The 24,226-nt window shown below is 38.2% G+C and overlaps 1 protein-coding gene across 1 annotated transcript in view; it reads right to left on the bottom strand.

Annotated features, from left to right (window-relative positions):
- The window catches only part of ABCA12 (ATP binding cassette subfamily A member 12), a 187,779-nt gene that overhangs the window by 45,264 nt on the left and 118,289 nt on the right, over positions 1-24,226 (bottom strand). The window contains exons 21-28 of the mRNA XM_067740694.1: positions 22,802-22,981; positions 21,893-22,208; positions 19,054-19,168; positions 4,346-4,675; positions 3,165-3,234; positions 2,941-3,075; positions 1,847-2,002; positions 758-944 (exon numbers count right to left, since the gene is read on the bottom strand). Coding sequence (XP_067596795.1) covers positions 758-944; positions 1,847-2,002; positions 2,941-3,075; positions 3,165-3,234; positions 4,346-4,675; positions 19,054-19,168; positions 21,893-22,208; positions 22,802-22,981 — 1,489 coding nt within the window. The remainder of the gene's footprint in view (positions 1-757; positions 945-1,846; positions 2,003-2,940; positions 3,076-3,164; positions 3,235-4,345; positions 4,676-19,053; positions 19,169-21,892; positions 22,209-22,801; positions 22,982-24,226) is intronic.

Genomic DNA, 24,226 nt, shown 5'->3' with positions numbered 1-24,226 from the left:
TAGTAGAGCACTGGAGGTGAGTCACAGAAAAAAATTCAACAGAATGTCACTTTAAAAACATTTGAATCTTCTCCATTAGGATACAGGAAAATGCTAGTTAACTGAAGAGAGAGAAAGAGCAGCCCACGTACCACTTGTGGCCTTTCTGATCTATATCTGATAGCTGGTGATCCTTTTCTTTCTTCAGGAATCAAGGTAAGGGCTCTCTGTAATAGAGTGGCTGGGGCTGAGTGTGTTTATACCAAGGTTTGTGAACCCGAAGTGGTACATGGGCCAGGATAAAAATGCAAAGAAATGAAATAGACTGAATGTATGAGGCAGTAAAGATAGGTGGGGACCAGGGATGAACCAGAAAGTAGATGGCCCCTTTGAGAACAGTCACTAACAAGCCCCAAACAATTGTCTCTACCGAAGCCTGTAGATCCAATGTTGCCAGAACTTCCTATTATCTAAGAGATAGCAGGAATATTTATATGTATTGGCGAACTCTCCCATTTTTAAATGCTGGCACTGAAATTAGAAATTTTAAGAAGTACCAGTGTGCCAATATTAGGTAGAGCAAATAAACCTATCTGGTGGGTCTGATCTGGACTTTGAGCTCACAATTCGGACCTTTGACTTGGACTCCATTTTCCAGGAAACAACTTGAGCTATCTTAATCCATCTGGGAGTTGTAACAACTTTATATTTATGAAAGAAGTGAGGAAACATTAAGTAATATGCTTCCATGACACCTAAGTGTTGAAAAGTAACATACATGGTAGTAGTTTTCCCAGCGCCATTGGGCCCCAGCAATGAAGTAATATGTCCTTCATAAAAGTTCAGACTGAGGTTAGCAACAGCAATTTTTGAGCCATAGTTCTTTGTGACCCCATGCAGGGCAACCCCAACTGTGAGATCTTTAGGTTCAGACTCAGTGTTGGAGGGAAACACGTATTGAGGACCTGGAAAGAAATTAAGAAAAGACTTGTAAGCTCACAAGGAAGATAAATGAAGCTAGAGTTAGACTTTTCATTAATTAAAAATTGAAGACTATAAAAGCACAAGCCTCAAAGTAAAAAATCATTCCAGGAATAAATGATCTACTATAGTCTTCAGCCTTCTCACTTGTTTCAAAAATGAATGAGGGCGTGGAAACACACTCTAAGGTTTATATTGCCCTTCCCTGTCAGAAAAAGGAGTCTCAGAATATAGTATCATAATAATGAATTCTCCTTTATTCCACAGATCTCAAATACTCAAAACACAATTTTAAGGCTTGGTCCTCCAATTGGACAGGATGATATCTACTTACAGAATAAATGTCTACAGTGACAAGGCTCGCTCAGATCTGTGGTTTATAGAATCGGTTCATTAATTACTCTCCACATTTCCTTCAGGCATCACAGAAGGACCACTTATATGGGTCATCCTTACTTTATGAAGCTGACACTGCTCACCCAATGTCAGTAAAACATGAGCCTTAAACTGTGTGTTCAGTGTTGCTGACGGGTTAGGCTAAATTATCCATACTTGTTACTTGGTTACTCCTTATGACTAGTGACAGACGGCTGAGGTGAGGGGTGCAGACTGGCGCCAAGGAACAAAGTTTCTCTCTGTGTGAATCTAACTGGAACACAAAGGGATCTGCAATCTTGGCCTAATTAGCACCATATGCTAACCAACTGGGCTAATGAGCTCAGAAAAAGCCACAATTTAATCTCTCTAAGAGTCCCAACACATATGTGTAGACATATTCATCCATGACTAAAAGGATAATTTTGCCATTTAGAAAAAGATAATTAAAATCACTAGTCATGTAAATTTTATATCACTTCTCTCATAATAATGCATGTTGTTGACCTACTTGTCTTACTGGCAGATGGGATGGTGTTCTGCATCATGATATTAGTAAAGATAAGGCCATTGCTTTTCTCATGCTTCACTTCTGCGCATCCCAACCGCTCCTTCCAATAGGAAGGAAGGAATGGAAAATACCATGGAGCTGCCATACCATATGTACCTGTAACAAAAATGTATTAGGAAAAGTAATTGTATTAGGAAAAGTATTAGGAAAAAGTATTAGGAAAAATTGTATTAGGAAAAGTAATTGTATTAGGAAAAGTAATTAATTGATTGCTAATATTAAGCATCAGAAGCTAAATAACAGAGTACTTACTATACAGCGTTCAGGAAGTATTTTTATTTTTTTGTGGTCTCAGTTTCCAAAGTAAAGTAAAAAAGATAGCCTTTTAAAAAATTCTTTCTTTCTTAAACAGCTTCATTGGGTATAGTTACATACCATAAAATTTAATCATTGTAAGTGTAGAGTGAGACGATTTTTAGTAAATAAAGTTGTGCAACCATAACCACAATCCAAAAATTCCAATAACTCCAAAACTTTCTCCCATGCCCTTTGCAGATAATCCCTACTTTCAACCCAAGTTACAGGCAATCACTGATCTGCTTTGTCTCTATATACCTCTCTTTTACAGAAATTTTATGTAACTGGAATAGAATAATAGTCTTTTATTCATTTATAGCATCAAAAACGTACAAATATAAATAAGACTTAGTGGAAAAACTCCTGATCATGTTGAAGTTTTAACCACTTGAGACCTAGGAGGGGAATCCCACCAGTCTTGTTCCATTAGAACCGGATAAGCTCTCCTTAGAATTAGGAGACTTGATTTTTGCCTTATGATATCTTGTTCTCCCATTTGGAAAGACTGGATTCCATGCTCCTTAATTCACGCTATCCTTTAAAGGAACATCAGAGAAAAAACTCAACAGTGCATTATCTCCTCCTGGAAAATTTTGTTTAGTTTTGGGATTTCAGTGTTTCTTTTTGGAGATGATATGTGGCAAAGAAAAATATTAGAAAATATATATTAGCAGATTTATAATAAATATAATTTATTACCATAAAAAAGCATGTATCTATAGGAAGCATGTTTGTACCTGGGAAAACGTTCCTGACATACCAAGCAATAAGGAAATAAATGAAAGAGTCGGCTAGGATTAGACAGCATAGCCAGCCAAACGAAGTGGTGTCATCCTGAACTGGGGAACTGTACATATTTTCCCACTGAAGACCTAAGAAGTGAACACATAGATTTATTCTTTTTGTGAGACATATTGCAGGTGTGAAAGATAAAATCCAGTTGTAAAGGAAGTGAACCTACCAATGCCCTGCTCCTCATATCGTGCAATGTACTGACTTGCATAGCTGAAAGCTGTTGGGGACAGCAGGTTCTGTGAAGAAAATCAATGGCAATGATAGTTCTTGTAGATTTCACACATTTCGCCCAGAGGGATCTTAACATACTTAAAACTTTGGGCACTTATATAGATAAAACTGACGTTAACTCTCTAAGCATATTTAAAATCACAGAGGTCCCTTACCAAGCATGCTACAACTCTGGAAGAATAGGAGAGGAAATAGCAGAAAACAAAAGCAGTAAAATTATAATTTGAAAAATATTTATCAAAAATCCAAAATATATATATCTAAACTTATTAAATGTTGCTTAGCAATTTATAAAACCACTAATAATAGGGTAATGCAATGTTAAGGCTAATATCAAATGAAATGTTAGGGGCCAGAAGATGTTTGTACTTCAGAGATTGACTTCAAGTGATCGAAGTTTTATGCACGAAAATATACTGTCAATTGACTACTAATAATGCAACAAATTAAAAATTTAGATGTTGTTTAAACTCAAGGTGGTCAATGTCAAATGAAAGTTATTTATCACTTTCTATTTCCATAAACAGCAAAGTTTTAACATGGCTCGCAGTCAATGATGAGCTTTACTTCTGCTTTCCAAATTTCAAAGTCAGTAAACTTAATGCTTTTGTTAAAATTCTTAAATTAATTTAGTACTTTAATTGAAAAAGCAGGAAAGAATTCAAAGTTGATTATATGCTCTCAGCGTATTTGTCTTTATGCCTGTATGTTATATTATATGTCATAAAAACCATGAGAATTATTCATTTATGAGAACAATGCCAGCTATAGAGGCTCTAAGATATTTAAGGAATTGGGCCAAAGAGAAGTCAGAATTCTTGATGATCTTCAAAACCTGATGTACTACATTCTTACTGTTCTTTCTTCAGGTACTATCTTATAGTAGCATCACATATTATAGTTTTAGAAACCGTGGAGAAAAAGTTTTCTTTTCATAGTCTTACACTTGTATGGTAGACAATAATGTAACTGACTCTCATCAGGACAGTTACTTATATTTTGCAAACACTGAACTTTTACATTTAGATAAGTGTATTCTCAGTTGGAGAGCCAAGACCACCAAAAAAGGTCCACTCCTTTCACACCCTGGCCATTCAGTTGTGACAGCTGACTCACCATGAATACTTTTATTATACAGCTCAACTCATTCTCAATTGTAACCAGAACAATAAATGGAAAAAAGGCAATGATGTAGATGAGGCTTCCAATCAGAGCTGCAATGTTGGTGTTGTTGAAGAAGACACTGATAAGGTAGCTCATGGCAAGAACTGAGAAGCTATAGTCCGAAAAATACAGGAACAAAATGAACCCATTTGTTTTTGGAAGAATATTGCCAAACTTGAGTATAATGATGAGGATGATGATGGTAACCAGTAAAAATGCAACACTCTCTATAATCCAGGCAAAAAAGTGGCTGCAGGAGTTTACACCCATCATCTTCATGTACTGAAAAAAGGAAAAAGTGTTAGCTCCTTCTTAAGCTAATATACACTTAAATAACAATTATTCCTGTATCATTCCAAACTGTCCATGAGACTCTTCATACACATGGAACCAAGCATTTTAATGATTTATCTAAGTCTAGTATTTGTCCATGCTTGCTATGTGAAATTAATACGACCATTTATTCCAGTCTATCTTAGATCGTATATTCCCAGAGTGCCCCAATATAATGAATGATTTGGATGGTGAGGTTTGTTTTGTTTATTGACAACTTCATTTTATAACTGGTATCTAAGTGATGTCTCCAGATTAAACTAGTTTAGAATAGATCATCAAAATTTACGGTATCCCCTGCAGAATTTTACAACATGAATTTGACATTTGTGCAGGCATGAACATTTCAAGCTGGTGAAAACCCATGGTTTACTTCAAATTCAATGTAGGGACTGAGGTAATAAAACTCCATAATATTTTTACTAAACATGAATGAACAACACAATCAGTATTCATATTCCCGAGATAAATAGAATAGACCTGATTCCTAAGAATTTAAAACAAGCAAACTTTGAAGGGGGACTTTCTGCCTTTTGACATAACATTCCCCTCCTTAAAATCCCCAACAGCTTAGGTCAGGTTTGTCATCTTTGTTTTCCAAAAAGATGTCCATGAACCCAAAATGAACTCATGTATCTCAGGTAATCTATACCTCTCTCTCTCTCAGTTGATATTCTTTAGTAACCCAGTGATATCCCTAGAGACCAAGGCATTCCACCAAGGTAGAAAAACAGACCAGCATGTTTGTGCATTAACTCAAACGGATTCTGAAAGATCTGAAGTCCCTAGGACCTTGGGTGTCTTGAATTTGGTGACTTGAATTTGTACCTGGTTTCTAGTTTTAACAACTCTTAATGTTAAGCTTATGAATGTAAATTCCATTTAAAAAAAGAACAAAAGAAATGTTCCACTAACAGCTTTATAATCCAGTACTTTTTTTGTAAAATCAAGGATTTTCAATGCCCCCCAATTTAAACCTAACTTGTCCAGGAAAAAAAAAAAGGGAACGTGCCAAATCTTTTGCTCTACAAGCAAAATTGTGAATTTTACTTTTTGCCTTTGCAACTCATTACATTTTGATAACTCTGCTGCTCCAGTTGTTACCATGGAAACAGCTACCTGACTGGCAAGAGTCTAAGCTGTGGGCCTTAAGCTAATCACCACTGTGGAAATCCTGTGACTTTTCCTCCTAACTTTGCCGTTTTCCTCACCCTCTTCTCTCCTACTACTTCTCTCCTCCCAGACCCTGCCACCCTTTGCAGTAAAGACACAATCTATGTTTCCATAGGAATAAATGTGTGGGTCAAAGTAAAAAAAATCAGCATGGAGTGAAGATTGACTATGGAAAGTTTTCTCCAATTGCTATGTATCTATCATTGAAAAGAAAACTACATTTTGGTGTGAAAAAGACCTCACAGATTGGGCTTCCCTGGTGGCGCAGCGGTTGAGAGTCTGCCTGCTGATGCAGGGGATGCGGGTTCGTGTCCCGGTCCGGGAAGATCCCACATGCTGCGGAGTGGCTGGGCCCGTGAGCCATGGCCGCTGAGCCTGTGCGTCCGGAGGCTGTGCTCCCCAACGGGAGAGGCCACAACAGTGAAAGGCCCGCATAACGCAAGAAAAAAAAAAAAAAGACCTCACAGATCTTATTTTAGCAACTCTTTCCCTGCACCCCACCCCATTTGAGAAATTACTGTGTCATGTTTGATGACTTCATTTCAGAGATATTCACCAGTTTTTTGGTGACTTTCTGGTTATTTGTATTTTGACGTTTTTACTGAGTGTAATGCCTATTTGAATATAATTAAATGGGGAGTTACAGAACCCATATAACTACCCCAAAGCTGATATTCACCACCTAATTTCATGTGACCTACACAAAAACTATTGCCCCCCCCCACAGCAATGTATGTCAGTAGGAGGCAAGTCACTATATTTTACAAGGTGGATATACAACATCAAAGACTCTATCAAGGACATGAAATACAGCTGACTTCATGTATAAATATGTTTTCCTTCCCTGACAATGGATAGCTTCAGTATAAAACATTTATATATCTAGAAAATTCTACATTCATAGCCTTGTTAAAAAATAATTTAGCAAACCCGAAGACAAGGACTGAAGGTGTTGATCACCATAATTTTGAAATTTTCAAGGCTCAAGATCAGATTTCTATTCCCAAGAGTTGGTAAAAGTTGGAGACTGATCATTGCTTTTTTTTTTTTTTTTTTGGTATGCAGGCCTCTCACTGTTGTGGCCTCTCCCGTTGCGGAGCACAGGCTCCGGACGCGCAGGCTCAGCGGCCATGGCTCATGGGCCCAGCCGCTCAGAGGCATGTGGGATCTTCCCGGACTGGGGCACGAACCCACATCCCCTGCATCTGCAGGCGGACTCTCAACCACTGCACCACCAGGGAAGCCCCTGATCACTGCTTTTTATCAAAAAAGATCAGCTTAGGTGCTTCCAAAAGTGTTTACTACTTAACATTCTAGATCAAACTTCAGTGTTAAACTTCAGGATTTTATGCCATGAGAACAGCTGTTATTCATAAAGAGAAAAGGCAATGAGACTATGTAAGTCATCCATATATTATTCAGATTCACTGCCAAATTCGAGATAATCAACAAGACCAAACTTGCTAATGGAAGGTCACCCACAGAGAACGGCTGGCATTAGTGTCTCCTCAGGGTGACAGATTCAGGTGTTGGCTCTGTAATCAGAGTCACTTTTCTCAAGCCCCCCAAACCTGCTGAAGCAATTCATCAATATCTGATAACGTGTTACTCAGGAAAACCCCTCTGCACAGTGGTCAAAGTCTGTTCTAGTTCTTGGCAGAAAATAATGACAAGAAAGAGATTGTGGATAAGTAAGTAAGATTGTGGATAAATGTGTCACATTCAAGAGAAGCTTACGCACAGGGATTGACATTAATGCTGTCAGGAAAAGAAATCATAAATATACATATATTTACTTGACAGCAATGTCTTCATTCAATTCAACAAGAATGTCAAGCACTGGTTACTAAGAAATAATAACATTTTCTACCTCAAATTTTATATCCTATTATAGAAATTTCTGTTATTGTTTTTAGTTAAGATATAAAGGATATTGTGATCATTACTTGGAATATTCCAAATTCTCACTAGTATGATGGATAGTGTGTACTGAGAAGATATAAAAAAGAATAAACTAGGCAGAAGGGGAGAGGCAGCATGACCAAAGGAGGGCCTCTGGGGTGTGGAGTTCTGGAGTTTGGAGGAAAACATATCCCCTTTCTCACAGAGCTGAGGTTGAGGAACAGTTGCCTGGCTGCATACAGTGAAAAAGAGAACCTGGGTGGGAAGGTTTCCATGCCACTTACTGTGAAAAAAGTAGAGGCATAAAGAGGCTAAATAATTAGTCAAAAATGAAACAGCCAGGAGACGTTCATGATGGCAGAAGAGTAAGACGTGGAGATCACCTTCCTCCCCACAGATACACCAGAAATACATCTACAGATGGAACAGCTCCTACAGAACACCTGCTGAACGCTGGCAGAAGACCTCAGACCTCCCAAAAGGCAAGCAACTCCCCCACGTACCTGGGTAGGGCAAAAGAAAAAAGAAAAAACAGACACAAAAGAATATGGATGGGACCTGCATCTCTGGGAGGGAGCTGTGAAGGAGGAAAGGTTTCCACACACTAGGAAGCCCCTTCACTGGCAGAGACAGAGGTGGCGGGGGGGAGGCTGCAGAGCCATGGAGGACAGCACAGCAACAGGGGTGCGGAGGGCAAAGTGGAGAGATTCCCACACAGAGGATCGGTGCCGACCAGCACTCAACAGCCCGAGAGGCCTGTCTGCTCACCCGCCAAGGCAGACGGGGGCTGGGAGCTGAGGCTCGGGCTTCAGAGGTCAGAACCCAGGGAGAGGACTGGGGTTGGCTGCCTGAGCACAGCCTGAAGGGGGCTACTGCACCACAGCTAGCTGGGAGGGAGTCTGGGAAAAAGTCTGGAACTGTCTAAGAGGCAAGAGACCATTGTTTCAGGGTGCACAAGGAGACGGGATTCAGACCACCGCCTAAATGAGCTCCAGAGACGGGCATGAGCCGCGGCTATCAGTGCAGACCCCAGAGACGGGCATGAGACGCTAAGGCTGCTGTTGCAGCCACCAAGAAGCCTGTGTACAAGCACAGGTCACTATCCACACCTCCCCTCCTGGGAGCCTGTGCAGCCTGCCACTGCCACAGTCTCGTGATCCAGGGACAACTTCCCCAGGAGAACACACGGTGCGCCTCAGGCTGTCGCAACGTCACGCCGGCCTCGGCCACCACAGGCTCACCCCGCACTCTGTGCCTCTCCCTCCCCCCGGCCTGAGTGAGCCAGAGCCCACTAATCAGCTGCTCCTTTAACAACGTCCTGTCTGGGTGGAAACAGACGTCCTCAGGCGACCTACATGCACAGACGGGGCCAAATCCAACGCTGAACCCAAGGAGCCATGTGAACAAAGAAGAGAAAGGGAAATCTCTCCCAGCAGCCTCAGGAGCAGTGGATTAAATCTCCACAATCAACTTGATGTACCCTGCAGCTGTGGAATACCTGAATAGAAAACGAATCAGCCCAAAACTGAGGTGGTGGACTTTGGGAGCAACAATATATATATTTATTTCCATTTTCTCTTTTTGTGAGTATGTATGTGTATGCTTCTGTGTGTGATGTTGTCTGTATAGCTTTCTTTTACCATTTGTCATAGGGTTCCGTTGGTCCGTTGTTTTTTTTTTGTTTGTTTGTTTTTAGTATAGTTTTTAGCACTTGTTATCATTGGTGGAATTGTTTTTTGGTTTGGGTGCTTTCTTCTTTTTAAACTACTTTTTAATTTCTTTTATTTTTAATAATTATTTTTGATTTTAATAACTTGATTTTATTTTTCTCCCTTTTCTTCTTCTTTTTTTTTTTTTTGCTGTACGCGGGCCTCTCACTGTTGTGGCCTCTCCCGTTGCGGAGCACAGGCTCCAGACGCGCAGGCTCAGCTGCCATGGCTCACGGGTCCAGCTGCTCCGCGGCATGTGGGATCTTCCCGGACCGGGGCACGAACCCACGTCCACTGCATCAGCAGGCGGACTCTCAACCACTGCACCACCAGGGAAGCCCTCTCCCTTTTCTTCTGAGCCATGTGGCTGACAGGGTCTCGGTGCTCCAGCTGAGTGTCAGGCCTGAACCTCTGAGGTGGGAGAGCCGAGTTCAGGACATTCATCCACCAGAGACCTCCCAGCTCCACGTAATATCAAACGGTGAAAGCTCTCCCAGAGATCTCCATCTCAACGCTAAGATCCAGTTCCATTCAACGACCAGCAAACTACAGTACTGGACACCCTATGACACACAATTACCAAGACAGGAACACAGCCCCACCCATTAGCAGGGAGGCTGTCTAAAATTATAATAAGGTCACAGACACCCCAAAACACACTAACAGACGCAGACCTGCCCACCAGAAAGACAAGATCTAGCCTCATCCACCAGAACACAGAGTCCCCTCTACCAGGAAGCCTACACAACTCACTGAACCAACCTTAACCACTGGGGGCAGACACCAAAAACAACAGGAACTACGAACCTGCCTGTGAAAAGGAGACCCCAAACACAGTAAGTTAAGTAAAATGAGAAGACAGAGAAACACACAGCAGATGAAGGAGCAAGGTAAAAACCCACCAGACCAAACAAATGAAGAGGAAATAGGCAGTCTACCTGAAAAAGATTTCAGAATAATGAGAGTAAAGATGATCCAAAATCTTGGAAATAGAATGGAGAAAATACAAGAAACATTTAACAAGGACCTAGAAGAACTAAGGAGCAAACAAACAATGATGAACAACACAATAAATGAAATTGAAAATTCTCTAGAAGGAATCAATGCAGAATAAGTGAGGCAGAAGAAAAGATAAGTGACCTGGAAGATAAAATAGCAGAAATAACTAGTGCAGAACAGAATAAAGAAAAAGGAATGAAAAGAATTGAGGACAGTCTCAGAGACCTCTGGGACAACATTAAATGCACCAACATTCGAATTATAGGGGTCCCAGAAGAAGAAGAGAAAAAGAAAGGGACTTATAAAATACTTGAGGAGATTATAGTTGAAAACTTCCCTAATATGGGAAAGGAAAAAGTCAATCAAGTCCAGGAAGTGCAGAGAGTCCCATACAGGATAAATCCAAGGAGAAACACGCCAAAACACATATTAATCAAATTATCAAAAGTTAAATACAGTGCTCCCCTGGTGGCACAGGGGTTGAGAGTCCGCCTGCCGATGCAGGGGACGCAGGTTCGTGCCCGGTCTGGGAGGATCCCACATGCCGCAGAGCGGCTGGGCCTGTGAGCCATGGCTGCTGAGCCTGCACGTCTGGAGCCTGTGCTCCACAACAGGAGAGGCCACAACAGTGAGAGGCTCACGTACCGCAAAAAAAAAAAAAAAAAAAAAGTTAAATACAAAGAAAAAATAATAAAAGCAGCAAGGGAAAAGCGACAAATAAGATACAAGGGAATCCCCCTAAGGTTAATAGCTGATCTTTCAGCAGAAGCTCTGCAATCCAAGAGGGAGTGGCAGGACATATTTAAAGTGATGAAAGGGAAAAACCTACCACCAAGATTACTGTGCCCAGCAGGGATATCATTCAGATTCAACAGAGAAACTAAAACCTTTACAGACAAGCAAAAGCTAAGAGAATTCAGCACCACCAAACCACCTTTACAAGAAATGCTAAAGGAACTTCTCTAGGCAGGATACACAAGAGAAAAGGACCTAAAACAACAAACCGAAAACAATTAAGAAAATAGTAATAGGAACATACATATTGATAATTACCTTAAATGTAAATGGAGTAAATGCTCCAACCAAAAGACATAGACTGGATGAATGGATACAAAAACAAGATCCATATATATGCTGTCTACAAGAGACTAACTTCAGACCTAGGGACACATACAGACTGAAAGTGAGGGGATGGAAAAAGGTATTCCATGAAAATGGAAATCAAAAGAAAGATGGAGTAGCAATTCTCATATCAGACAAAATAGACTTTAAAACAAAGACTAATACAAGACACAAAGAAGGACACTACATAATGATCAAGGGATCAATCCAAGAAGAAGATATAACAATTGTAAATATTTATGCATCCAACATAGGAGCACCTCAATACATAAGGCAAATGCTAACAGCCATAAGAGGGGAAATCGGCAGTAACACAATAATAATAATAATAACACCCCACTTTCACCAGAGGTCAGATCATCCAAAATGAAAATAAATAACGAAACACAAGCTTTAAATGATACATTAAAAAAGATGGAATTAATTGATATTTATAGGATATTCCAGTCAAAAACAACAGAATACACTTTCTTTTCAAGTGCTCATGGAACATTCTCCAGGATAGATCATAGCTTGGGTCACAAATCAAGCCTTGGTAAACTGAAGAAAACTGAAATCATATCAAGTATCTTTTCCGACCACAACGCTATGAGACTAGACATCAATTACAAGAAATACTCTGTACAAAGTACAAACACATGGAGGCGAAACAATACACTACTTAATAACCAAAAGATGACTGAAGAAATCAAAGTGGAAATCAAAAAAATCATAGAAACAAATGACAATGAACACACGATGACCCAAAACCTATGGGATGCAGCAAAAGCAGTTCTAAGAGGGAAGTTTATAGCAATACAATCCTACATCAAGAAACAAGAAACATCTCAAAGAAACAACCTAACCTTACACTTAAAGCAATTAGAGAAAGAAGAACAAAAAAACCCCAAAGTTAGCAGAAGGAACGAAATCATAAAGATCAGATCAGAAATAAATGAAAAAGAAATGAAGGGAACAATAGCAAATATCAATAAAACTAAAAGCTGGTTCTTTGAGAAGATAAACAAAATTGATAAACCTTTAGCCAGACTCATCAAGAAGGGAGAACACTCAAATCAACAGAATTAGAAATGAAAAAGGAGATGTAACAACTGGCACTGCAGAAATACAAAGGACATGAGAGATTACTACAAGCAACTCTGTGCCAATAAAATGGAAAACGTGGAAGAAATGGACAAGTTCTTAGAAAAGCAGAACCTTCTGAGACTGAACCAGGAAGAAATAGAAAATATAAACTACCAATCACAAGCACTGAAATTGAGACTGTAATTAAAAATCTTCCAACAAACAAAAGCCCAGGACCAGATGGCTTCACAGGCGAATTCTATCAAACATTTAGAGAAGAGCTAACACCTATCCTTCTCAAACTCTTCCAAAATATAGCAGAGGGAGGAACACTCCCAAACTCATTCTACGAGGCCACCATCACCCTGATACCAAAACCAGACAAAGAGGTCACAAAGAAAGAAAACTACAGGCCAATATCACTGATGAACATTGATGTAAAAATCCTCAACAAAATACTAGCAACAGCACATTAAAAGAACCATACACCATGATCAAGTGGGGTTTATCCTAGGAATGCAAGGATTCTTCAATATACACAAATCAATCAATGTCATACACCATATTAACAAATAGAAGGAGAAAAACCATATGATCACCTCAATAGATGCAGAAAAAGCTTCTGACAAAATTCAACACCCATTTATGATAAAAACCCTCCAGAAAGTAGGCATAGAGGGAAATTACCTAAACATAATAAAGGCCATATATGACAAACCCACAGCCAACATCGTCCTCAATGGTGTAAAACTGAAACCATTTCCAGTAAGATCAGGAACAAGACAAGGTTGCCCACTCTCACCACTATTATTGAACATAGCTTTGGAAGTTTTAGCCACAGCAATCAGAGAAGAAATAGAAATAAAAGGAATCCAAATTGGAAAAGAATAAGTAAAGCTGTCACTGTTTGAAGATGATATGATACTATACATAGAGAATCCTTAAGATGCCACCAGAAAACTTCTAGAGCTAATCAATGAATTTGGTAAAGTAGCAGGATACAAAATTAATGCACAGAAATCTCTTGCATACCTATACACTAATGATGAAAAATCTGAAAGAGAAATTAAGGAAACACTCAAATTTACCACTGCAAGAAAAAGAATAAAATACCTAGGAATAAACCTACCTAAGGAAACAAAAGACCTGTATGCAGAAAACTATAAGACACTGATGAAAGAAATTAGAAATGATACAAACAGATGGAGAGATATAACATGTGCCTGGACTGGAAGAATCAACATTGTGAAAATGACTATACTACACAAAGCAACCTACTGATTCAATGCAATCCCTGTCAAACTACCAATGGCATTTTTCACAGAACTAGAACAAAAAATTTCACAATTTGTATGGAAATACAAAAGACCCCATATAGCTCAAGCAATCTTGAGAAGGAATAACAGAGCTGGAGGAATCAGGCTCCCTGACTTCAGACTATACTACAAAGCTACAGTCATCAAGACAGTATGGTACTGGCACAAAAACAGAAATATAGATCAATGGAACAGGATAGAAAGCCTAGAGATAAACCCATGCACATAGGTCACCTTATCTTTGATAAAGGAGGCAAGAATATACAATGGAGAAAAGACAGCCTCTTCAATAAGTGGTGCTGAAGAAACTGGACAGCTACATGTAAAAGAATGAAATTAGAGCACACCCTAACACCATACACAAAAATGAACTCAAAATGGATTAAAGACCTAAATGTAAGGCCAGAGACTATAAAACTCTTAGAGGAAAACATAGGCAGAACACTCTGTGACAGAAATCACAGCAAGATTCTTTTTGAACCACCTCCTAAAGAAATGGAAATAAAAACAAAAATAAACAAATGGGGCATAATGAATCTTAAAAGCTTTTGTACAGCAAAGGAAACCATAAACAAGATGAAAAGACAGCCCCCAGAATGGGAGAAAATATTTGCAAACGAAGCAACTGACAAAGGATTAATCTCCAAAATTTATAAGCAGCTCATGCAGCTCAATATCAAAAAAACAAACAACCCAATCCAAAAATGGGCAGAAGACCTAAACAGACATTTCTCCAAAGAAGATATACAGATTGCCAACAAACACATGAAAGGATGCTCAACATCATTAATCATTAGAGAAATGCAAATCAAAACTACAATGAGGTATCACCTCACACCTGTCAGAATGGCCATAATCGAAAAATCTAGAAACAATAAATGCTGGAGAGGGTGTGGAGAAAAGGGAACCCTCTTGCACTGTTGGCGGGAATGTAAATTGATACAGCCACTCTGGAGACCAGTATGGAGGTTCCTTAAAAAACTAAAATTAGAACTACCATATGACACAGCAATTCCACGAATGGGCATATACCCTGAGAAAACCATAATTCAAAAAGAGTCATGTACCGCAATGTTCACTGCAGCTGTATTTACAATAGCCAGGATATGGAAGCAACCTAAGTGTCCATCGAAAGATGAATGGATAAAGAAGATGTGGCAGATATATACAATGGAATATTACTCAGTCATGAAAAGAAACGAAATTGAGTTATTTGTAGTGAGGTGGATGGACCTAGAGTCTGTCATACAGAGTGAAGTAAGTCAGAAAGAGAAAAAGAAATACTGTATGCTAACACATATATATGGAATCTTAAAAAAATAAAAATGGTTATGAAGAACCTAGTGGCAGGACAAGAATAAAGATGCAGACGTAGAGAATGGACTTGAGGACACGGGGAGGGGGAAGGTTAAGCTGGGACGAAGTGAGAGAGTGGCATGGACTTATATATATTATGAAATGTAAAATAGATAGCTAGTGGGAAGCATCTGCATCGCACGGGGATATCAACTCAGTGCTTTGTGACTACCTAGAGGGGTGGATAGTGATGGTGGGAGGGAGACGCAAGAGGTAGGGGATATGGGGATATATGTATACATACAGCTGATTCACTTTGTTATACAGCAGAAACTAACACAACATTGTAAAGTAATTATACACCAATAAAGATGCTAAAAAAAAAAGAATAAATTAGGATTCAAAAAAAAAGAAGAGGGCTTCCCTGGTGGCGCAGTGGTTGAGCGTCCGACTGCCGATGCAGGGGACACGGGTTCGTGCCCCGGTCAGGGAAGATCCCACATGCCGCGGAGCGGCTAGGCCTGTGAGCCATTGCCACTGAGCCTGCGCGTCCGGAGCCTGTGCTCCGCAACGGGAGAGGCCACAACAGAGAGAGCCCCACATACCGCAAAAAAAAAAAGAAAAAAAAAAAAGAAGACATAAAAAATTGCCTCAAGTGAAGCACCACAGGACTACAGACTCTTGCATAATTCTTGGTAATCTGTCTGCCGACCACAGATATTTTAGGCTACCTGTCTGAACTGAGAGAGAGGACAACTCCAAAATTTTGTCTCCAAAACAATATAAACAATGAAGTCCCCATAAATGACTTATATTAGAACAAATAGATGAAACCAATCACGAAACTGAGAACATAATGTGAAAAACAACTCTTCGGTGTGATATAAAATCAACTTTTGTACAGATTTAGTATTTTAATTTTAAAAAGCAAGGAATGCAGAATAAAACTCAATTGCAAGACATTTTGAAATAGTTTTGTTTTTTAACTACAGGCTTAATTTTATCAATAAACTTATTGGGCATCAGTATTTGTGCTAAACTTCTTTAATAAGTTACAGGAGTTTACTAGAATCATACGATAACAAGTTCAAAGGTGAATGGCTTCACTGAATTAGCAAGTGACCTGGTTTCTCTGCCTAGCTGTGACAACAATTACAGAAGGAAAAATGTTTTGTTTGTTTGTTTCCTTTTTTATTCAGTTGGGAAAAGGAAGACGAGAATGGACAGATTTAGATCTTAGTAAATATTAAAATGGTAATATTAAAAAGTGATCTTGAGTCGCTGGTAAACTAAGAGTTTATCCACCATCATCTTCAATAGTTGTTAGGAGTCTAGGCTACTAAAATAAAATTGTGACAGAGAAGGTAGCTATGACATGGAAAATAATTGGTCAGAAGTCCAGACACTTGAGTTTTAGACCCAGATCTACCATTAACTAGCCCATAGTGTTCATCAAGTCACCTCTCACTTTCTGGGCTCAGATTTATCATCTTTAAAAAGGAGGAGGTTAGTTTAGAACTGTTGGCAGAGGAGGGAGGCTGAGCAGGGGCATTAGAAATATTCTACTCATTCCACACCAGCTTCCATCAACGCATCTCACGAACAGACCATATTCCTTTAAATTTAGGACACTGCTAATTTTAAGATGTGTCATTATTTTACATGCCACCAAGAAAGAAAAATCACTGCCAAATAAATTATGACGGCCTATCAAATACATCTCCATTTCAGAGGCTTTAAAATGTGAAAAAAAAATCATTCTTAGAATTGATAAAAAAATGAATAATCGAATACCTCTTCTGTTCTGGCAGTGAGAAAGTACATTCTGGAAATATAATGCTGAATGAAGTCTAGATGACAAGACTCAGAGAGTTTAAGGGACTGGGCCCAAGTGAATATGAACTGGAAGACTCAAAGCCTTATTTTCTGCTTCCAAGTTCAGTGATCTTCCACTATGTAACTTTGACCCCCAAGACCAGCTAGTTAAGTTTTGAAAGTAGATGCCTGCAAAATGAAGACACAGAGCTACCAAACAGAAAATGGTTCATTGTTAAAAATGTCTTTTCATGTCTTCTATTGAGAAAAACTCTTTATTGTGTTTTGATGTTTTCTGATGACATCCACAGATGCATTCAGAGAGTACTATTTATTTATTTATTTATTTTTTGGCCATGCCATGCAGCATGTAGAATCTTAGTTCCCTGACCAGGGATCGAACCCGCTCCCCCCTGCATTGGAAGTACAGAGCTCTAACCACTGGACCACCAGGGAATTCCCCAGAGAGTACTATTTTCAAACCAAAATAATACAGAATGCATGTATTTTACATATACGTATGTAATATATACATAATAGACATATCACAACACATATATACACACATACATAGTTATATTTACTTATATTTTTAAGGTAGATTATTTATTGTGCTGTAGAAAAGAACTCAGTTTCTATCACAGTTTTCTATTTCAAAGTTTTCCTTTAATTTGTAAAGATTCACTTCTGAGTACCAGGAACCTGACAGAGAAGTATAAGGTAGGAGCTTGCAACCAAAGTTATGGTCCAGGGCATGGATTCGAGTTTCTAAATTGGGGTTAAGAAAACATTGTACACAGTCCTGAAAACAATGGGGCTCAAACCAGTTGATGAGACTTTTACCAAATTATAACTGAAATATAAAAATGCAGCTGAAGATCACCCAGAATTCAAATAGGAAAGGTAAAAAGTGTGGGTTCAAACTCTAGGATAACCCTGGAAGTCTGATGTTGAGCTGACAAAAACATAAAGCAGTAATTTGTACTTTGTAAGGAGAAATAATCAATTGCCTAAAAGCACTGGCAAAGTAAGTCTGAAAAGTACAATTGGGCTAACAGGTTACTCTAACCTCATTGTTTCAGATTGTCAGCCAAGCCTGCAATAATTATTGTCCCTCAGTTTTGAAATGTTTCTGCTATTTTGTCACTTCATGAGTGAGTGTAAAGAATGGGCTCATTACAGGATTAGCAGATAAAATTATTTCTACTGTAATACAATCAAAAAATCACACAATGCTTTTTCATAAATTCTAAAAAGAAGTGAGATATTTTGGATTTGGGGATAATGATGAAGAATATGCTCAAGAAGAGATCATGCTTCACATCCCAGGTCCTGTCTTTCATCGTCATATTATTAACCTAATCAGTAGCATAACATGAAATTCTTAGTCTCTATAAATCACAAGTCAGTGAAAGAGGACTGAAGGAGACAAGGTATACTGGAAAGAGAATTTGCTTCTTGAGAGCTGAAACAAGCCATATGTCTCTGTCCACATCCAAATCTGTATCTATCTATATCTATGTCTATATCTATATATCTATATCTTCATTTGGACTCTTTAGTTACTATGCCAACAATTTTCCTGCCTTAATAGTTATTATTGTTATTATTTAAAATTCTTTTGTTAAATCCTAAGTCCTACAGGTAACTTCTTGGGCAAAAATTACTGTTAGGATCATAAATCGTACTTAGATTTTATTCAGAATTATTCAGATTTCGTTTTTCAGAAGCATTTATAAAATAACTTCTACACAACTTTTTGAGAAGACAGAATATTGCCGTACCAGCTGCCTTAATGTTTCATAATATATTTTTCCATCTAATTCACCAGGTATGGGTCAGGCTTTCTGAGTTTGCATAGGTATGACGAAAATCATGGTAATTAATTATATCCATGTACAACTTATTTAATAACAGATTCTCAACATACCTCATGAAGTCGGAGGTCTTTCTCATAAACAAGTTTTTTCACAAATGCAGCTATAAATATAACCCAGGCAACCATGAGCACGATTGGAAGGGAATAAGAGACACTGGTTAGGAAGCTGTAAGGAAAAACAAAAACAAAAATCCAGTGACCAAAATGAATGTCACACTTGCAGATTTTAATATATAAAGAACACACTCCCTTCCTACATTGAAATTATACTCCTGTTCTGAAATTGAGACTAATTATTATTATGACTCTTTCATTTATGAAGTGTGAAGCTGACTTAACAGTAAGTGCATGATTTTCTTGCCATACTGCTGCAAGAGTAAAACAGTTCTGGATTGTTAGATAAAATTGCCAAATCGTTTAAAGGGTGTTTGTGTATGTCCTGTTCAGGAAAATAATTATTATACAGATATAATTGCAAGGCTCTAAGCCCTTCTGTCTAAACTAAATTCTTGTCTAAAAGGCAGATTTAAAATTACATGATGATTGGTTTACCTAGCTAAAAGATATATATTCTCAAATTACTGTATTTATCTACTCTTTGGAAGCTCATAGTTATTATTAAACCAAATTTCCCAAAACGAAATAGAATGAAACTCAAAATCATTTGATTTAAAATGCAAAGAACTCGGATTCCTCAAAATAATGCTCTAGGGGTTGTTTCATAAACAGTATAAAAATGTTTTTTCTGGTAACTAGAAGGTTGCTGGAAGACTTCATTGGGCCCTAAATAGACTCCTGAATGGCTGGCCCATAGTACCTGAATGTTCAAATGCAGTGTTTCTCAACGTTGAGCAATGCATCGAAATCACCTAAAGGGCTTTTTAAAACAGATTCTGGGCTCCATCCATGAGCTTCTGATTTATTATATCCGAGATGGGGTTTGGAATCTGCATTTTAAACAATTTCCCAGGTGATGCTGATGCTGCTGGTCTGGAGACCACACTCTAAGAACCATGATTGTGACATTAGCCACCAACTATGGGCTAAGGCAAAGGAGTAGTTTTCAATGAGAGAATCTCTGAATTGATCTGTTTTACATATTAGGCTCCACTGAAACTTTCACTTGCAGAAATGTCCCAAGGCCATTTTCTTTTTAATCTATAAGGCCAAGGAATTACCTTCAAATTCTCCATGAAAGATGCAAATATTTATGGAACATGACATCACCAGCATTCATTTTCACTTTAGCATCAGAAGTGTATCACCAACAGAGATATGAAGGATTTTTTAGTGGGGGAGAGGTGAGGGTTGGGGCCACATCCAGTTTTTTTGGTTCCTGGGAAACTGGCAAGGGGGAAGCACTTAAAGAATATTTGTTGAATGAATTTTGTCTTGGATCAGGTCCAGCCTTGATGCTGTTTCTGGCCCTGGAATTAGGCAAAGGCCTTCATTCATTAATAACAAATCCCCGCTAATGTTTCTTCCAAGTGACTGTGTATTTTAGGTTTGGTATCGTATGAAACAGAAAATTCTGGTATTGTAATTAATGGACCAATGCAGTACCAGCTACTCAACTTCAGGCAATTTACTTGGATTTCAATTTTTTCATCTGGAAAGCGTGGCTGATAATATCTGCTCTCACTTTATGAGGTTGTTTGGTGCAACAAATGAAATAATATATGTGAAAGCACTTTGTATGCAACAAAGAGTTTATATGGGTACATTAAGGCATTATGTTCATACTCCCATGAAGAATGCAGAGTACAGTTACTTTACTCTTAAAAGAAACATCCAGGTAACTACCATCCTAGGTATTAAAATTTACAAGGGGAAGAAAGTCAGAAGGAAAATAGATGAGAATTTTCATTTAATTGAAACCACAGGTCTTTACTATTCATGCAAGCCATTTCAGTTCACACATGGTTTAGGCAACAAGGTCCTGACTGGCTTCTACAATAAGTAGCTAACCTTGACAACCTGCTGACGGATCATCACCTGTCTTCTCGTATCACTGCTGCACAAACAGCTACATAACCTAATCTCTACAGCTCTTGAAGCAGTCAAAGGAGACAGAAGCATTGATAGAAACAGAAAAAAAAAAAATCCAGACCCATCTCAATTGTATATAAACTGCAATAACTGGGCTGAACAACAAGCACAATTCATTTAAAGTAATATTCAGCCTCAAGCTTTTGTGTAGAATGAGCTTGAAAAACTTAGCCCACCACCCTTATTTTCTTACTGTGGTCAGAGTGGAAGAACCATTCAGTGCTACACTACTGGCAAATTTCTTGAATATTCAAATTCAATTGTCTAAAAGCATGATCTTTACATTTTTTGTTCATTTAGCAAAACCATTTTAGATAAAGATTCCTACCAAGTGGACTGAGAATACATAAGATAGTTTCAGATAGCACAATATTTATCATAGAGAGTTGATCAATAACGTTTTATTAATTTTTTTCTGTAAAATTGATCCTACACTCATGTATTTCTAATTAAATTTGAGAGTTGGAAGGGATTTTAAGATTGTTTTGTTTAACATCCTTATTTGATTAGAGAAAAGGAAAACCAGTTGAGAGTGGGTAACATCAGAATCATGCAGCAATGCACTCAAGTCTGGAGTCCAGCTCTCTTAATTTGGGGGCCAAAGGACTTGGAAGGCTAAGGATTATATTAAAGAAAACATGGATCATTTAGTAAGAACTTTAGCATCGTTTGGGTAGCGATGGGCAGCTCTAGTGAGCTGTGCCCTATACTGTGGATCTTTCCCTTGAAATAAGCATTTGACAAAGGTTTGGTGAACGTTATTCCTTTCATGTGACACATGTGAATGAATTCTAAAAAAAGGGGTTGATTATTTAAAATGCCTGGAAGTGCATGGACTTACTTGTCTTTCATGTAGCAGGGATAAGGAATTGCTTGGACCTGGACTGCTATTTCCTGGGAGTTCCTTCCAGTCTGCAATTCAACGACTGCTCTTTCAATACTATCCTGTAAGTAAATAAAAGCCCTGCCATAGATCTGGTTGTTTGACGGAGAATTGTGTGGCCCTGGGGCCCATATCTTGGCTCTTATGCTTCTTGTGGTCTGTGAGGTCTTGAGACTCATGCGGATGGTATATTTTACAACAGGAGGAAGAGAGACGTTTTCAGAGTCATAGCGTCTGTGCTGGCTGCTATCAGAAGGAAGCTTAAAAATAACACCTAAAAATAAAATGGCAACAACATCAGAAGGTTATTTTATGGTTGACATTATTCATTGTTTGGAGGGTACACATAGGGGGCAGCCAAACAGGCAACTGACTTAGTAATGTGACAGTAAGGTCAGACTTCTAATTTACAGAAAAGATGGCTAACTGAAAGTGACAACCTCAGAGACTCAAAGCAGGAGTTTGAGAAGATAATCACAAACTAAGTGGCCAGATTAAATATATCACTCTAAGCCACTTACTGAAATTAACCACACACACACACACACATACATACACACACACACACAAATGAATAAGAATAACCCTGACTGATTATGAGGATGGACTCAACTTCATCCTGTAACTATGTAATCCTTTACAGTTTTAATTTTAACCATACCAACAAAATTACACATATTGAAGGCTCCTCAATCAATATGGTTGGTTGCCTACATGAAAGGTTCTCATTTCTAAGGACATCAGAGGGGACAGTGTCCTCCCTCCACCCCCAACTACTTTTCTGAGTTCTGGATGAAAGAAGTGAGGGAAGAATTTGGCCAATTTTAGTACAGAGAGAAGCTCAAATTCTAGTAGAATAACACTTACTTCCAAAGAGTTCATTGCTTTTGTGGAGTCTTTTAGCCTCTCCTTCCATTTCATCTATGCTTTCTGCTGCCTGAATACGGTCGTATAATATACAGGAGGAAATATTTACTGTCAGGGAAGACAGTGTGGTAAGATGATCAATGAGGTCAATGCCGTTCTCTAATTTTAGCCTTAGAATATCTAAAGAGAAAAAAACAGACACAAAGCATATTATAATGTTGTGTTATAATGTTGTTTCTAGTAGTAACAGGACAAAATACTGATTTTTTTGGTAAGTAGTAAACCTTAAACTAGATTATAAATAATAAGAACTTGTAGAATTTACTCTAAAAATATCTAGTACTCTATATCTGGGAAAATGTAGCCAGTCGTGCAAATGTTCACTGAGGAGAATGTTGAACTAGTTACAGACACAGTAAACCCAAGTACAAAGAACAGTACAAAGTAATTCAGAAGTATATTCTGCTACAATTTAATTAACCAAAGACTAAAGGTGAATAATTTTTAAAAATCTATCTGCATTAGTTAGGAAGAAAACTATAAACTAGAGGTGAAGCATTTGAATAAACAGAAATTCTTGCTTTGTTAAGGGAACGTAGATGTAAGAATTTAAGCAAGGAAAGTCTATGCAGAGTGTGTAGAACAAATAAATGACATCATTCAGTCAGTTGTGATACAGAATCATTTCTCAGGTGACAATCTATGCCACACAGTTACAACTTTCTAATACTGTTTGACTTAAAATCTTATGTGAGCTATCTCTATTCGTAACTGTATTAATCTAGATAAAATGATCAAGATATTTTTTCAGGTAATTACTCTGGAAGAAAGAGGATTTAATTGCTCTTCAATTTCATGATTCCTTATGAGGAAATCAACTGAGACAAAGGGTAAATATAAAATTGCAAGTTAATAAATCACTTGGCCAATTAAATTTTCACTGACTTGATCACCATGAATACTGAGAAGGTTGTGATATCATAAATCCCTCTTCACTGAACCCAAACATGTCTCTACCATCATCCAACAGAGGACTAAATTTCTCACAGAGGGCAACTTCTTTAATGCACCTCTCATTAGAATTTAAAATGAAATGTTTTGCTTCATATAGACATTGGTGGGGGAGGGGTAAAATTGTGGTTGAACAGTGGCCTCCAGCGGCCACTGGAAATCAACACAACAGCAAAGGATTCTTCAGAAATGCTGGTAGATAGAGCTATGAAGAGTCAATGCTCCCCAAATCCAAACTATAAAACCTCTTTGATACTAAGTTAAATATACAATTACACAAACAGTAAGTCTCACTGCTGTAGTCATTTTAACCTTCTTTTAAATTCTAAAACTCATCTCCTATATCTAAAGTTAGAAATAAAAAAAAAAACTATATAGGAAATTTGTAGTTTATCCCTGATATTTTGATCAAAT

Source organism: Pseudorca crassidens, chromosome 6 (genome assembly GCF_039906515.1).
Source record: "Pseudorca crassidens isolate mPseCra1 chromosome 6, mPseCra1.hap1, whole genome shotgun sequence".
In the NCBI taxonomy this organism is placed as follows: domain Eukaryota; kingdom Metazoa; phylum Chordata; class Mammalia; order Artiodactyla; family Delphinidae; genus Pseudorca; species Pseudorca crassidens.
The sequence above is the reverse complement of the archived record's forward strand: the minus strand, read 5'-3'. Positions and strand labels throughout refer to the sequence as shown.